At 43.0% G+C, this 18,215-nt stretch overlaps 1 protein-coding gene across 4 annotated transcripts in view; it reads left to right on the forward strand.

Annotated features, from left to right (window-relative positions):
- KCNIP1 (potassium voltage-gated channel interacting protein 1) overlaps window positions 1-18,215 on the forward strand; it is a 748,664-nt gene that overhangs the window by 623,910 nt on the left and 106,539 nt on the right. For all 4 annotated transcript variants that reach the window (XM_063928312.1, XM_063928311.1, XM_063928313.1 and 1 more), the window contains one exon: window positions 14,061-14,185. In XM_063928312.1, coding sequence (XP_063784382.1) covers window positions 14,061-14,185 — 125 coding nt within the window. The remainder of the gene's footprint in view (window positions 1-14,060; window positions 14,186-18,215) is intronic.

Here is an 18,215-nt window from a genome sequence, read left to right on the forward strand (position 1 = left end):
CCGGGCCCATCTAGGAGTGGCACTGCAGTGTCACGCAGGATGTCCCTTCCAAAAAACCCTCCCCAAACAGCACATGACGCAAAGAAAAAAAGAGGCGCAATGAGGTAGCTGTGTGAGTAAGATTAGCGACCCTAGTGGCCGACACAAACACCGGGCCCATCTAGGAGTGGCACTGCAGTGTCACGCAGGATGGCCCTTCCAAAAAACCCTCCCCAAACAGCACATGACGCAAAGAAAAAAAGAGGCGCAATGAGGTAGCTGACTGTGTGAGTAAGATTAGCGACCCTAGTGGCCGACACAAACACCGGGCCCATCTAGGAGTGGCACTGCAGTATGTATGTATAAAGAAAGAAAAAAAAACCACGGTTAGGTGGTATATACAATTATGGACGGGCTGCCGAGTGCCGACACAGAGGTAGCCACAGCCGTGAACTACCGCACTGTACTGTGTCTGCTGCTAATATATAGACTGGTTGATAAAGAGATAGTATACTCGTAACTAGTATGTATGTATAAAGAAAGAAAAAAAAACCACGGTTAGGTCACTGGTATATACAATTATGGACGGGCTGCCGAGTGCCGACACAGAGGTAGCCACAGCCGTGAACTACCGCACTGTACACTGGTTGATAAAGAGATAGTAGTATACTCGTAACAACTAGTATGACGACGGTATAAAGAATGAAAAAAAAACCACGGTTAGGTGGTATATAATACAATTATGGTTGGACGGACTGCCTGCCGAGTGCCGACACAGAGGTAGCCACAGCCGTGAACTACCGCACTGTACACTGGTTGATAAAGAGATAGTAGTATACTCGTAACAACTAGTATGACGACGGTATAAAGAATGAAAAAAAAACCACGGTTAGGTGGTATATAATACAATTATGGTTGGACGGACTGCCTGCCGAGTGCCGACACAGAGGTAGCCACAGCCGTGAACTACAGCACTGTACACTGGTTGATAAAGAGATAGTAGTATACTCGTAACAACTAGTATGACGACGGTATAAAGAACGAAAAAAAAACCACGGTTAGGTGGTATATATTATAATACAATTATGGATGGACGGACTGCCTGCCGAGTTCCGACACAGAGGTAGCCACAGCCGTGAACTACCGCACTGTACACTGGTTGATAAAGAGATAGTAGTATACTCGTAACAACTAGTATGACGACGGTATAAAGAACGAAAAAAAAACCACGGTTAGGTGGTATATATTATAATACAATTATGGATGGACGGACTGCCTGCCGAGTTCCGACACAGAGGTAGCCACAGCCGTGAACTACCGCACTGTACACTGGTTGATAAAGAGATAGTAGTATACTCGTAACAACTAGTATGACTGACTATGACGGTATAAAGAATGAAAAAAAAACCACGGTTAGGTGGTATATATTATAATAATACAATTATGGATGGACGGACTGCCTGCCGAGTTCCGACACAGAGGTAGCCACAGCCGTGAACTACCGCACTGTACACTGGTTGATAAAGAGATAGTAGTATACTCGTAACAACTAGTATGACTGACTATGACGGTATAAAGAATGAAAAAAAAACCACGGTTAGGTGGTATATATTATAATACAATTATGGATGGACGGACTGCCTGCCGACTGCCGACACAGAGGTAGCCACAGCCGTGAACTACCGCACTGTACACTGGTTGATAAAGAGATAGTAGTATACTCGTAACAACTAGTATGACACTATGACGGTATAAAGAATGAAAAAAAAACCACGGTTAGGTGGTATATATTATAATACAATTATGGATGGACGGACTGCCTGCCGACTGCCGACACAGAGGTAGCCACAGCCGTGAACTACCGCACTGTACACTGGTTGATAAAGAGATAGTAGTATACTCGTAACAACTAGTATGACTGACTATGACGGTATAAAGAATGAAAAAAAAACCACGGTTAGGTGGTATATATTATAATAATACAATTATGGATGGACGGACTGCCTGCCGAGTTCCGACACAGAGGTAGCCACAGCCGTGAACTACCGCACTGTACACTGGTTGATAAAGAGATAGTAGTATACTCGTAACAACTAGTATGACTATGACGACGGTATAAAGAAAGAAAAAAAAATACCACGGTTAGGTGGTATATAATTATACAATTATGGATGGACGGACTGCCTGCCGAGTGCCGACTGCCGACACAGAGGTAGCCACAGCCGTGAACTACCGCACTGTACTGTGTCTGCTGCTAATATAGACTGGTTGATAAAGAGATAGTATACAACAATATACTACTATACTGGTGGTCAGGCACTGGTCACCACTAGTCACACTGGCAGTGGCACTCCTGCAGCAAAAGTGTGCACTGTTTAATTTTAAATTAATATAATATTATGTACTCCTGGCTCCTGCTATAACAACCTGCAGTGCTCCCCAGTCTCCCCCACAATTATTATAAGCTTTTATACATTGATGTGCAGCACACTGGGCTGAGCTGAGTGCACACAGACTGAGTCACACTGTGTGACTGCTGTGTATCGTTTTTTTCAGGCAGAGAACGGATATAGCAGAGAACGGATATATTAAATAAAAGTTAACTTAACAACAACTGCACTGGTCACTGTGGTAAACTCTGTCTGCACAATCTCTCTCTCTCTCTCTCTTCTAATCTATTCTAATGGAGAGGACGCCAGCCACGTCCTCTCCCTATCAATCTCAATGCACGTGTGAAAATGGCGGCGACGCGCGGCTCCTTATATAGAATCCGAGTCTCGCGAGAATCCGACAGCGTCATGATGACGTTCGGGCGCGCTCGGGTTAACCGAGCAAGGCGGGAAGATCCGAGTCGCTCGGACCCGTGAAAAAAAAAGTGAAGTTCGTGCGGGTTCGGATTCAAAGAAACCGAACCCGCTCATCTCTAGTGAATACCATCGGGCCCTGGTGATTTATTAATCTTTAAATGTTTTAATCGGTCACAGACTACTTCCTCGCTTAAATAAGTACCTATCAGTGGGATATTCTCATTATTGAGATTGTGTGTCAGTCCCTGAAATGGGTCCTCTCTAGTGAATACTGTTGAAAAAAACTCATTTAGTGTGTCCGCTATGTCATTATCATTTTTGCTTAAGACTCCCAACTTGTCTTTTAAAGGGCCTATACTCTCCTTCTTTAATCTCTTGCTATTAATGTATTTAAATAATTTTTTGGGATTCGCTTTGCTTTCCTTTGCTACTAGTTTTTCAGTTTCTACTTTAGCCGCTCTTATTTCCTTTTTGCAAATTTTGTTACATTCCTTATAGTGCTGAAATGACTCTGCTTCCCCGTCATATTTGTATTTTTTAAATGCTCGCCTTTTCTTGCCCATAAGTTCCTTAATCTTTTTGTTAAGCCACATCGGTTTATGATTTTTATTCCTTTTTTTGCTACTCATAGGAATAAATGTGAGTGTATTTTTAGCTAGCAGGAATTTTAGTACCTCCCATTTCTCCGTAGTATTTTTTCCTAAAAACTAACCTTCCCATTCAATATCCCTGAAAAATACCCTCATCTTTTCAAAATTTGCTTTGCTAAAGTTTAGAGTCCTAGTTGAGCCAGTATAGGGCTGTTTATGGAAACTGATATTGAATGTGACCATATTGTGGTCGCTGTTTCCTAAGGGTTCCCCTACTATAATACCTGATACCAAATCCCCATTGTTTGTTAATACCAGGTCTAAGATTGCATTGTACCTAGTTGGTTCCTCAATTAGTTGGACTAAGTAGTTATCATTAAGTGTGTTTAAAAACATATTGCCCCTAGCAGTATCACATGAATCGTTTTTCCAGTTTATCTCTGGATAGTTAAAATCTCCCATCATTACTATGTCTCCTACTCCTGCTGCTCTTTCAATTTACTTTAGTAACAATTCCTCATCAGATGCGTTGATACCAGGCGGCCTATAGCATACACCCAATACTAACTTTTTTATTCCTTTTTCCCCGCATGCAATTATTACCCATAATGTCTCGACAGTGTCTACAGTCCCCTCCTGAATATCTTCCCGTATATCAGGTTTTAAAAACGGCTTTACGTAAAGACACACCCCTCCACCCTTTTTATTTAGTCTGTCTCTCCTAAACAGTGTATAGCCCTCTAGATTGACTGTCCAATCATGAGATTCATCCCACCAAGTTTCAGTAATGCCTATAATATCATACTGTTTGCTTGCTGCAAGTATTTCTAGTTCACCCTTTTTACCAGTAATGCTTCTGGCGTTTACATACATACAACTAAGATAAGTATTTTCCCTTGCGTTAGGCATATCTTTCACCTTAAGTAGCAATGATGACCTGTAATCGTCATTGGTTAGTGCTTTGGTAAAATCCCTTTTAGTACCCATGTTAGTAACCTTACCGCCTGCTCTTACCCTCCCCCCAACTTCTCCCCCATTTCGTTTACTACCGCCATCCCCACTATTCTCACTGCATGACCCGTAGTTTCTCGCTAAACCCTCCCCCCAGGCTCCTAGTTTAAAATCTCCTCCAACCTTCTAACCATCCTGCCCCCCAGCACCGCTGCCCCCTCCTCAGTCAGGTGCAATCCGTCACGACAAAAGAGATGGCGCCTGACTGAGAAGTCCGCCCAGTGTTCCAGGAACACAAACCCCTCTTTCCTGCACCAATCCCTAAACCACACATTTACCTCCCTAATCTCCCTCTGCCTCCCTGGACTAGCGCGTGGCAAGGGTAATAATTCTGAGAATATTACCTTAGATGTCCTTGCCTTCAGTTTCTTTCCTAAGTCCCTATAGTCTTTCTTAAGGACATCCCACCTTCCACTAACTTTGTCATTGGTGCCAACGTGCACCAAGACCGCCGGGTCTTTCCCAGCCCCTCCCAACAATCTATCTACCCGGTCCGCGATGTGCCGTACCCGAGCACCCGGGAGACAACAGACTGTACGGCGATCACGGTCCCGGTAGCAGATTGCCCTATCTGCCTTCCTGATGATAGAATCCCCTACCACCACCATCTGACTAGGTACCTCTCTATCTTTTATCCCAACCGCGCCAGAGGGACCGCTCCTCTGGATGCTAGAGGGAGCAGTCTCCTCCGGCACCGTCATTTCTTCACTATCATCCTCCGATTCCTCGTCCAATCGGGCAAATTTGTTCGGGTTTGATAGTTCGGAGATGTCGAGCCTCCCCCTCTTTTTCTTCCTTCTAACTGTGACCCAACTGGCTACCTGATCATCATCCTCTTCTACCAGTGACCCCTCTTGCAACTCCTCCACCGTTCTGTCTAAACTACGCTCGAGATTGTGAATCTCCCTCAGTCGCGTAACGGTTTGCTCTAGATCAGTTACCTGGGCTTCCAGGGCAACAGTTCGCACACACCTCGTGCAGATGTAATCACACTGGGCCGGTAGCTCCAGGTGTGCATACATCTTGCACGACATGCACTGAGTGAGGTCCCCAATCACAGCCCCTCCCATATTGTTTGTAAGGTCTAACTCCCTGTTACTCTCAAAGAAAAAGCAGCAAAAATAAAAAGTAGAAGACAAGCAATCTCACTTATACAATAATTAAGCTGGCTTATACTTATCTATCTTTGTGCGGGTCTTGGTCCTTCACTTTTATGCAGCCGTAGTACTCTCTCCTGCGGCACCTATACTCCACTTAGCAGTTGCAGTTGTTCCAGCTCACTGCACCTCCTTTTCACTCAGCTTCCAGCTCCTGCTTAAAAAAAATAAAATAAAAAATAAAATAAAAATGCCCCTCACACACGCACAATCACAGTCCCTCTGCTACTCCAAGTAAGAGACCCTCTCACTCACAAGGTCAGCCCCTTGCAGCCTCACCAGAAGTTTAATGGTACTGCAAATGTGTGTTCCTGATTGTGTATTATAAAACTCACCTTTTTTTGTATTCTAACTCACCTTTTTGCTGTTTAAAACTCACACTTAGAAATCCAAGCAGCAATTAAAAGAGACAAGCCTTTCCACAGAGCAAGCTCCAAAGAGTCTAATCACTGCTTATATAGGCTCAGCCAGCTGCTTTAGTCAGCCCCTCCTCCTCCTGATTACTCACACCTGAGTTAACCCCTCTGGCTTTTCACCTCACACTTTTTTTTTTCCCCTCCAAAAAAAACACCTAGTACAGATATATTAAAACAAAAAAGAAACAGTATAGATACAAACAATCAGATTCAGATTAACTTTCTCTCACAATATTACTATCCCTATATGGATAGACAGAGATTAATCAGAGTTCACCTTTTTGCTGTTTAAAACTCACACTTAGAAATCCAAGCAGCACTTAAAAGAGACAAGCCTTTCCACAGAGCAAGCTCCAAAGAGTCTAATCACTGCTGTGCAGTGGTGCAAGTGGGCGGGTACGGGTGGGTACGGCGTACCCGTAAGAATTTAGCCGTGGGTACGCCGTACCCACACCGACGGGCCGCCGCTCCTCTTCCTTCCCTCCCTCCCCCACGCCGCACCGCCGCACACGCCTCTGATGTGAGGGCAGGAGAGTGCAGCCTGCGCCTCTCGTTCCCCTCAGTCTCCGGTGGGTGTTTCAGTTTACTTCAGCGCCGATCCGTGAGCCAATCAGAGCTCGCACCCGCGAGCTCTGATTGGCTCACGGATCGGCGCTGAATTAAACTGAGACACCCGCCGAAGACTGAGGGGAACGAGAGGCGCAGGCTGCACTCTCCTTCCCTCACATGACAGACAGGAGGACAGCGACGGCAGCGGTGAGTAGGGGAGGGGGGCATGTTATACCTGGCACTGGGGGGGCATGTATACCTGGCACTGGGGGCATATCTGGCACAGGGGGGCATATATACCTGGCACTGGGGGCATATCTGGCACAGGGGGGCATATATACCTGGCACTGGGGGATATCTGGCACAGGGGGGCATGTATACCTGGCACTGGGGGCATATCTGGCACAGGGGGGCATATATACCTGGCACTGGGGGCATATCTGGCACAGGGGGGCATATATACCTGGCACTGGGGGATATCTGGCACAGGGGGGCATGTATACCTGGCACTGGGGGCATATCTGGCACAGGGAGGCATATATACCTGGCACTGGGGGATATCTGGCACAGGGGGGCATGTATACCTGGCACTGGGGGCATATCTGGCACAGGGGGGCATATATACCTGGCACTGGGGGCATATCTGGCACAGGGGGGCATATATACCTGGCACTGGGGGATATCTGGCACAGGGGGGCATGTATACCTGGCACTGGGGGCATATCTGGCACAGGGAGGCATATATACCTGGCACTGGGGGATATCTGGCACAGGGGGGCATGTATACCTGGCACTGGGGGATATCTGGCACTGGGGGGGCATGTTATACCTGGCACTGGGGGATATCTGGCACTGGGGGGGCATGTTATACCAGGCACTGGGGGATATCTGGCACTGGGGGGGCATGTATACCTGGCACTGGGGGATATCTGGCACTGGGGGGGCATGTATACCTGGCACTGGGGGATATCTGGCACTGGGGGGGCATGTATACCTGGCACTGGGGGATATCTGGCACTGGGGGCATATCTAGCACAGGGGGGCATATATACCTGGCACTGGGGGATATCTGGCACAGGGGGGCATGTATACCTGGCACTGGAGGATATCTGGCACTGGGGGCATATCTGGCACTGTAGGGGCATTTCTGTATCTGGCACGGGGGGCAATGTATATCTGACACAGTGGGGGCATTTGTGTATCTAGCACTGTGGGGCAATGTGTATCTGACACTGTGAGGCAATGTATGGCACTCTGGGGGCATTTCTGTATCTGGCACTGTGGGGCAATGTGTATCTGGCACTGTGGGGCAATGTGCATCTGGCACTGTGGGGCAATGTGCATCTGGCACTGTGGGGCAATGTGTATCTGGCACTCTGGGGACATTTGTGTATCTGGCACTGTGGGGCAATGTGTATCTGGCACTGTGGGGCAATGTGTATCTGGCACTCTGGGGACATTTGTGTATCTGGCACTGTGGGGCAATGTGCATCTGGCACTGTGGGGCAATGTGTATCTGGCACTGTGAGGCAATGTGTATCTGACACTCTGGGGACATTTGTGTATCTGGCACTCTGGGGACATTTGTGTATCTGGCACTGTGGGGCAATGTGTATCTGGCACTGTGGGGTTATATGTATCTGGCACTGTGAGGCAATGTATATCTATCACTGTGGTGCAACGTGTATCTGACACTATTGGGGTCATACGTGAATCTGCCCCTCCCCCATATGTGTATCACGCCCCCATTTTCATTGGCCACGCCCCATGTGGCATTTGGCCACACCCATTTTTTTGCGCGCGCGCCTTCGGCGCGCGCACACAGTACCCGTAAGACATTTTTTCTACTTGCACCACTGCTGCTGTGCTTATATAGGCTCAGCCAGCTGCTTTACTCAGCCCCTCCTCCTCCTGATTACTCACACCTGAGTTAACCCCTCTGGCTTTTCACCTCACACTTTTTTTTTCCCCTCCAAAAAAAACACCCAGTACAGATATATTAAAACAAAAAAGAAACAGTATAGATATAAACAATCAGATTCAGATTAACTTTCTCTCACAATATTACTATCCCTATATGGATAGACAGAGATTAATCAGAGTTCACCTTTTTGCTGTTTAAAACTCACATTTAGAAATCCAAGCAGCACTTAAAAGAGACAAGCCTTTCCACAGAGCAATGACAGTTTCTATTATGTCCCCCTTTCCCTACTCTGCTCCAAACTATACACACAGTATTAACATCTTTTAGTCTTTCCTGGAAAGTTTTGTGGTGTAGGCCATGCACCATTTTAGTTGCCCTTCTTAGTACAGTCTCTAAAATATAAATTTCCTTCTGTAGGTATGCCCTCTAAAACTTAACACAGTATTCTAGATTTAGCCGTACCAATGATCTATTCAGTGGCATTATTACTTCTTTCTTTCTGTTACTGATTACTCTCCCTAAGCAAATAAACATCTGACAAGCCTTCCTCGTTGCTTTGTTACATTGCTTACCTGCATTTAAGTCACCTGAAATAGTGACTCTTAGATCCCTTTCCTCCTCAGTAGTTTCCAATATAGTGCCATTAACACTATATTTAGCCTATGGATTTTTGAGATCCAAGTGCATCATTTTGCATTTTTTGGCTTTAAACTGTAATTGACACACTCTGGATCATTTCTCTAGTCTACCTAGATTATCAATAATTTGTTTTACCCCACCTGACATGTCTACCCTGTTGCATACCTTTGTTTTATCTGCAAAAGGTATACTTTCCTTTCCATACCATTTGCAATATCACCAATAAAAATATTAAAATGCACTGGTCCAAGTACAGATCCCTGGGGTACTCCACTAGTATCATTTCCCTCTTGTGAATGCACTCCATTTACTGCAACTCTGTTTTCTATCCTGCAACCAAGGTCCTATCCATTCTTAGTATCCAATACCAAGCTTTCAAGTTTATTTACCAGTCTGCGATGTGGGACTATGTCAAAGTCCTTACTAAAGTCTAGATAAGCTACATCTATGCCTGCCTCTCCTTAATCTATTACTTTAGTCACCCATTTAAAAAAGTCAATAAGATTTGTTTGACATGATCTCCCCTCAGTAAATTCATACTGTTTGGTATCTTGTATGCTGCTGGATTTGAGATATTCTACAACTCTTTGTTTTAAGAGTATTTCCATAAATTTCCCTACTACTGATGTAAAGCTCACTGGTTGGTAATTGCTTGCCTCTTCCATGCTTCCACTCAGGGCCGTCTTTTTGTATGGGCCAAATGGGCTCTTGCCCAAGGGCCCCAGGAGTCTAAGGGCCCTAGGCTGATAGTTGAGGGTCCCCTCATTCAAGGGGTACTGGATTTTTGAAAATTGGCTTTGGGGAACTGGAGATATCCGACTTCAAAGCAGTGGTCCCCATCCAAGCCTGTTAATTGCTCTTCCTGGCCAGATATCCCAGGTTCTGTCTGACATAGAGTTTTTCTAAGGGTATACTGTAAAAGCTGTGACTCTCCACTTTTGGTGGACACTGGCAGCTTGTCTCTAATATGCCCAGAACCAGAGATATCAGCCTTCAAGCAGCTGGTCCCTGCCCCAGATCCACACGCCTGGTATGCAGATTTTTTTAATTGGTGGATTGCTCTGGCTCCTGAACTCTGATTCCCATGTCCCCAGTACCTCCTGAAAGTTGGGGACTCTATAGCTTTTTTATTCCATGCAAAGCTAAGAAATAGAAAATGATAAATATTAAGCCCACTCCACTACCCACCCCTCCCCTACATATTAAACACCCCCTACCACACTGGAAGTCATGTACCAGGGCCCCTTCATTCTTCCCAATGCCCCCTTCTACAGATTAGTGTTCTCCCTCCTGCTCCATCTGTGTAGTAAAGGAGTAATTAGCAGAAATTACTGCTTCAGATCCTACATGCTCAGCGGAAGATAGAACACCCCCTACCGCCCACGGGACATCAAAGTTGCCGCTGATAGCACCCCTACTGCTGGAGGATGGGTAGGGGGCCCAGTGCATTGCTGTGCCCAGGGGCCTACACTGCTGTTAAGACGGCCCTGCTTCCACTAGCTATTTACTGGTAGAATAATTGTCACCAGCACCCCTTTAAGCTCTTTTAGTATCATTGATGTGTCCCATCTGGCCCTTTGATTTATCCACCTTTAGTTTTAAGAGTTCTGATAGGACCTTCTTTTCTGTAAATGTACTTGTATCTATCTACCTCATTTCTATAAATATATTTGGAACATAAGTGTGGTCCCTTTCACTCACTTTCAGTAGTGATTAATAAAGCAAAAGAAAATGATTACGATGATCTGCTATTACATTGTCTACTTCAATAAGACTGCCACTTTCAGTCTCAAGTCTTTTATTTCCACCTTTTTGTTTTTTTCCCCTTAACTTATATACCTAAAAAAAAGGTTTTGCTCCCTTTACCTACTGATTGAACCATTTTATCTTTGGCTTGTGCCAGTGGTGTACTAACAGAGGAGGAGGCCCATGTGCAACCTCCTCTATCCGGGCCCCCTCCTCTGTAGCCGGCAGCACCACAGCGCAATGGAGTCTGAGTACTAGAGAATTATTCTTTTTATAACAGGAAAACACTCAAAAGCGGTCTTCTTGGGGTGCAGTTCAGGCACAGCAGAGTATTTTGTGCACAGGTAACCTTTACTCAACACTGTCTCTGCCCAGGCTCATACATAAGTGATTAGCAATATTGCAGAATAACAAGCTTGCATTTGCAGTGTGTGAGTGTGCTGTGCAGTTTGTGTGACAAACACACACACACACACACACACACACACACACACACACACACACACACACACACACACACTGACAATGATGCCTGAAGACATCCTTCCCATGCACCTACTCCTATCTTCAGCAACCTACTATTATAAAGTCAGCTAAAGCCAGAGGTGTCACCATGTGTGGTGACACCCGGTGTGCACCTTTGATCTCCCAGCACACTGGAGGCGCGGTCGGGGTGAAAAGGGGGCATGACCATGTATAGCAAGGGTGTGGATGTATACAGAGGAGGATACCGAGATCGTCACTTCGGGGGGCGTGCCTGCTCCCGGAGACAGTGTTCCTGCGCTGTTGGCTCATCTTCTATGACATGAGTCGGGTGCTGTAGGAAACTTTCATATTGCAGCACCCAGCTCCTGTCACAGTGGAGGAGCCTACATTTTGGTGTCACGCCCCCAGGGGTGATACCCAGGCGATGGCCGCACCCCCCTTGTGACGCCACTGGCTAAAGCTAAACTGACTCCTAATGGCGCCCTGATCACGTGCTAATGGCGTTTTATTTACACAGTGATCCAGCCCTGTCCCATACCCTCTCCCTTTGCTCTCCAGTGTGAACTGGCACCTGATCACAAAGGAGGACTTTTATATGCAATCCAAAACACACAAGATCTGTGTTCGAATTTTGTGTTCGAATTTTGAGAGAGAAAAAATGAACTGCTTATCTCTAGTCCTGCGGGACCCCGGCCTTTTTCTTTTTTGTTACTCTACTATCATTGTGTGTGACACACCATGTACCAACTTACTGTACAACACACTAAGGTGATACAGCACTCACTTTGGGAAGTGTCCTAGTTAACCTTACTTTATTCCAAAGACATGTTGCACCATTGAAAGCGGAACCCAGAGTAATAAATATCATAAAGAAACATAACATTTTATAGTTTAACATTGTGTCATCATTCAATAATTCTGAATTTTAGTAAAAATACTCACATGTATAAGCTGTATATAAAGTATCATGTGTATATACACAATATAACCGCTAGATTGACATAAACTACAATAAAGAGCCAGGACTGAGCTATTCTTTTCTTGGATAGGAGAAACTTCTTGTGAGTATTAAACTGAATGTCTCTACAGACACGTACACAAGTATACAGATGGATATTCCTGCATTATAATAATAATAATAATAATAATAATAATAATAATAATAATAATATTTCTATAGCACTTTTCTCCCAGTAGATTCAAAGTGCTTTACCTGTGCATTTACAGCACAAAATACAAAGACAGTCAACGATTGGTCACAATTATTTTTTTTCTAAAACGTTTTGGGATTTAAACTATGAATGAATGTCTCTAGAATCAACCCTATCTAATCTACAATATTAGGCAATTTTCATCTCATTTACCGCTGTATAATCACGTGTTTTTGTTCCAGTTAATTAGATTATTTTTAGTTTGGAAATAGTGAAAAGTCCTGAGAGTATAGTCCAGAGGGGTCAGTAAAGGAAATTTTCACCTTTATTAAATGTTTTAAAAATAATTCAATGTCAAGACCCTAAAGATCTTTTCAATAATGAATAACTATACCATGTTCATTTGTTGGTTAGATACACTTACTAGAAGATTGTAACTAACGTGTCTAACCTGTGTCAATGATGCCTCTTGCTCATTCAGAGGGACATGCATTGGAAAGAGAAAGTGCAGGGTCTACCCCCAATTAATGTATCATTGGCCTAATTTCAACAGTTTTGAATGTAATGTGCGACTAGCTTTCTATCAGAGGCTAGAGCTAGCCAATAAATGAATAGGTATACAATTTAATTATAAAATAAGTAATTGTAAGCCTTTTTCATTTTATTGGTTATAACAAATGTCCAAACCTATGGAAATACCCATTAAAGGAAATGTGCCTATTCCCTCTGCACTTGTTTCCTACAGTATTTGAATAAAGAGATGAGAAACTCTGACCTGGTGCATGCTAGTTGTTAATAGGGAAATAATGGCCCTCTTCTATTCTCTTGGTCAGTGGTTCCCAAACGTTCTCGTGTCACAGTGCCCTAGAGCAGACATTCCCAACCTCAGTCCTCAAGTCACACTAATAGTGCAGGTTTTAGTGATATCCAGGCTTCAGCACAGATGGTTAAGTCAAAATAACTAATTAAGCCAGCTGTGATCGAGCATGGATATCACTAAACCCTGGACAGTTAGTGTGCCTTGAGGACATACTGTAGGTTGGGAATGCCTGGCCTAGAGTTTCAGGATATGTTTAATTTCACCCTTAAGCCAAAAGATGAGAATTTCAGCCCAAAATTATTAATTGAAGTAAATTGTGCTTACTGTACCTGTCATCCTTATGTTCAGCTAACTGGTGGTGGACATGGTTGGGCTCCTGTTTGTTTTCACATTTTATCATTGTCAACCACAAGCACTGGTTTTGTCTATCACATTAACCATAAATATTGATTTGGCACTAGACCTCCATCCCATAGCACCCCTGAAAGTGTCTTGCAGCACCCCAGGGTGACACAGCACCAAGTTTGGGAACCACGGCTTTAGGTTGTTAATTATCCACTACACTGATGGTGTATAACTAAATATTGTCTATTATTTTTTATAGTTGAGTCAGATTTTCAAGCACAACAATACATTTTTATGCACTGCTTTCCTTACTCCCTCTGTGTCCTCAAATGTTATTAAGATAAAAATTATAACATTTTGAAATCTGTATTTGGTAATTGCAGCCTTCTTGGTTATTTTTTTTAATGCAATATGTTTTTTTTTTTTTTGTTAATATATAGATAAAATAGAAGATGAGCTGGAAATGACGATGGTTTGTTACCGACCAGAGGGACTGGAGCAACTAGAGGCACAAACAAAATTTTCTAAAAGGGAACTTCAAGTTCTTTACAGGGGATTCAAAAATGTAAGATTATGTTTATATTCATATAAACTGTAGACCATTGTTTGAAATCTGCTTGGTAAAATGACACATTAATTAATTCATAAATACACTCAGACAAAATATATACTCTACAATATTCCCGAGTGCAAATTATAATTGTATTATTGTTATATTATAAATGTAAAATTATGAAATTCGACAGCAAATATTGCATTTTTTTTACTCATACAGTAACTCATACAGTAAAGCATCACAAAGATGCTAGAGGGGTATGGTATGAGTGTATGTAATTATTAAAAGAAGATATCCTTAAAATCTTAGGACTGGATCACTCCCAAAACTCATTTTTTTCCATCAAACATTGACCTCAATGGGGCCTTTCCAACTATCACATTTGGATGTTAAGTGCTGCTGTCTCTCTTTATGGAGCATAGCATGCAGAAGATTCCATTCATGTATGCACATAATCCCCCTATTTATTGTTCTGAATGTAGTAAAAGGGGGTGATTTAGACTTAACTGTTGACTATTGCAGAAATATGTGTTTGCACCCTTCCCCACATCTGTATTTTGAGTTGAACGCACCTGAAGTATGTAACCTAAAATGTACAATACAGATGCAGCCATAGCATATATCAAAAAAAGAGAAATGGTGTTAGGGTACTTCAGTGCTATTTGTGTGAGACCCCTAGAACTGATGAGAGGGTCTTCTGCCAATAACAGCCCTTTATGCACGACATGCACACCGATACTTAGGCAGCTGCCTGGACTTATACCTCTAGCAGTAGGGGCTCACACAATAGACTGAAGACCGCAGGTAAACAAGATGGAGTATATTGAGAGTAAACAGGAACTGGTAAGCACAAAAGGTGGAGGGTCAGGAACAAGCTAGGATCTCAGCGTAGGTAGAAGAAGTGCAGTGGAATGCAGGTACTGAGGCAGATGCTATACACGGTGCAGATGGTATGCAGGCACAGCACAGTTGTAACTTTCAGCAGGCTGAGTACGGGAACAACAAAGGAGTGTTTAAACACTAGGATAGAACGTGGGTGCAGGCAGGACAAGGACTGGGATCAGACAGGCAGGCAAATGGGCAGAGTATCCACAGGACCAACGGGATATGTACAGTAACTGAGAACAGGGACCAGCAGCTTATAATGATAAAGGCACAAGCTATAACCAACACTGAGAGCTGGGCTGACTTGCTTTTAACAGCAGACTGTCCAATGGAGATAGCCAGTCTAGCAATGTCAGTAATTACATAACTCCGTGCAGTTGCAGCGCTGCATGTACCACAAAAGCATCCTGGTTGCTAAACAACCACAGTCCCCACCACACCCAGTGTCCTGGTTGCCTTGCAACCAGCGGGGATCGCTGGGCGGAAGTGCTCTGCCGTCCCAGTTGTCTGGCAACGACCAGGACCCGTCAGTGAGACGAGCTGCAGCAGCTCATAATAAATAAAAGAGAAGATAGGTGATCTAAATAAAATTGAATGACTATATAAAAAATGAACAATCACAACTGAAGTTAGAACATAGATATACACAATACCTTGTGACACACGGCTACAACACAGCAAAAATGTTAAATGCATGATAGATACACTATCTCCATATCACAACTGTCTCATCTAATGAACATCCTATTGATAGCTAGCACTTGCTAATATTTAGATATAACTTCCAAAGGCACAGAGCCTTGATCTAAATGATTGAAATTTTAAAACCACAATTTCAGTATTGGCCAGATCACACACAAGGAAAATGTTCATCCAAGATGTTGAAATAAAAGCATCCTTGATGTACTTAAAGGCCCAATATTTGCATGGATTTCCACAGAGGTGCTGTTTATCCAGGTATTTATCATTAGGTTGACAGTAAAAGCTTGACAGTGTCTAGGTAGACTCCAAAAGAACGACTTTCACAAGGTCAACATGAAAAAAAAAGGTTGGCACAAGCAAAAGGTTGACATGAAAATGGGTGAAACATATAAAGGTTGACATAAGTTTTTTTTAAAGTTTTTGGTGTGTCAATTTGTTTGAGCACCTTGACCCCCAATTTGTGCATTGTGCAATTAGTGCATTGTGCCCCCTCACATGGCTTGCTATGCTTCAGGGAGGTTACTGTTCCCAATCGTAGTCCACATGGAAGGTAAAGTATGAAAAAGTTATAAATATGAAAAAAACCATAAAAAATTTAGATTAACATTTTTAAATTTAGATTTCAGTTTGAACACATCACACCCACATCTAACTCCCTTTGCACATGTTATATCTGCCCGCATGCAGTGCACATGGTTTTGCCCATTCGCTAAGAAATTTGCTGCTGCGATCAGATCTGAATTAGGCCCTTTGTCCTGAGTATTTGTGTGTCTCTTATTGTATTTTAAAATTAATTTATATTAAATAGTTTACATTTAACTGACTGTTATTATTGTTTACATTTATTTATATTATACTGTATTTGAACAACTACACCACTATTTTTTTGTTTCTAGGATACGTGAGTACTAATGATCATCCTCATCATCATTGTCTATTTACATAAAAGCAAAAATTTTCAATAAAAACATACATAAAAACAAAACAAGTAAAGGGTTCAGAAAGTAATAATAATAATAATAATAATGATAATAATAATAATACTGTAATTTCCAGCACATTACTGAATATGAAGATACAGGTTGACTATCCCTTATCCAAAATGCTCGGGACCAGAGGTATTTTGGATATGGGATTTTTCCGTATTTTGGAATAATTGCATACCATAATGAGATATCATGGTGATGGGACCCAAGTCTAAGCACAGAATGCATTTAAGTTACATATACACCTTATACACACAGCCTGAAGGTCATTTTAGCCAATACTTTTTATAACTTTGTGCATTAAACAAAGTGTGTGTACATCACACAATTCGTTTATCTTTCTTATACACCTTATACACACAGCCTAAAGGTCATTTAATACAATATTTTTAATAACTTTGTGTATTAAACAAAGTTTGTGTACATTGAGCCATCAAAAAACAAAAGTTTCACTATCCCACTCTCACTCAAAAAAGTCCGTATTTCGGAATATTCCGTATTTCGGATATTTGGATATGGGATACTCAACCTGTAATGTAATACATTTTACACTAAGTATATTTTCGTTACAATACAAATAATAAGCTGCTGCTTCTTATGCTGGGTACACACTAGGCCGACTTAGTGGTGAATTTCCCATTAGGCACCAGAGGCACGTGCTTACACTGCTTAGGGGCGGCACTTGTTGGGGGGCGGCACTTGGATGCTTGTGTTGGTGCTGTCATCCCAAAATGTACCAGTAACTGTCAAATATTTCCACTGTACTGTACCAAATGCCATCGTGATTGGAGTGTAAATGGGTAGGACATACACATACTGCCTTGTAAGCTGTACTACTTAGTAAATATGATACATACAATAACAAACAAAAAATTAATAGTGGATTTTTTTTATTAATCTATATAATTGTCTATCATCAAATTAATTCTTATAACGAATCAATGAAAATAATAAAATGAGGCGGGGGGGGGAGTGGCCATTACTGTTGTGCCTAGGGGCCCCTTTACCCCTAAATCCACCCCTGAGCCGACCTACAGTATCTGACAATTGGTAAGTGCATACACACTTACCGATTGTCCGCCCAATGTGTTCTGCCTGACATCACAACTAGACAGGCATTTACATGTGCCCGCCCAGTTGTGCTGTCAGACAGTGGCGGCATCTGCAGCAAGTATATGACTGCCCGTACACACAGCGTGATGAACCGATATGTCTGCATATATATCGGCCATCGGCTGTGCTGTAGGGCCAATGCGAGATGTATGTGAACAACGTCGCTCACAGACATATTGTGGTACAGACCAGCCGATGCACCCAACATATATCAGCCAGTGTGTATCCAGATTAGGGTACTGTACAGGTGTGTTTACTCAGAGGAGGGGAGGTAGTTATTGTCAGTTTATGTCTACATAGTCAGGGCCGAAACTAGGATTTCTGTCACCCGGGGCAAGGTAGTCATTTGACAC

This window comes from Pseudophryne corroboree, chromosome 6, assembly GCF_028390025.1.
Source record: "Pseudophryne corroboree isolate aPseCor3 chromosome 6, aPseCor3.hap2, whole genome shotgun sequence".
NCBI lineage: Eukaryota > Metazoa > Chordata > Amphibia > Anura > Myobatrachidae > Pseudophryne > Pseudophryne corroboree.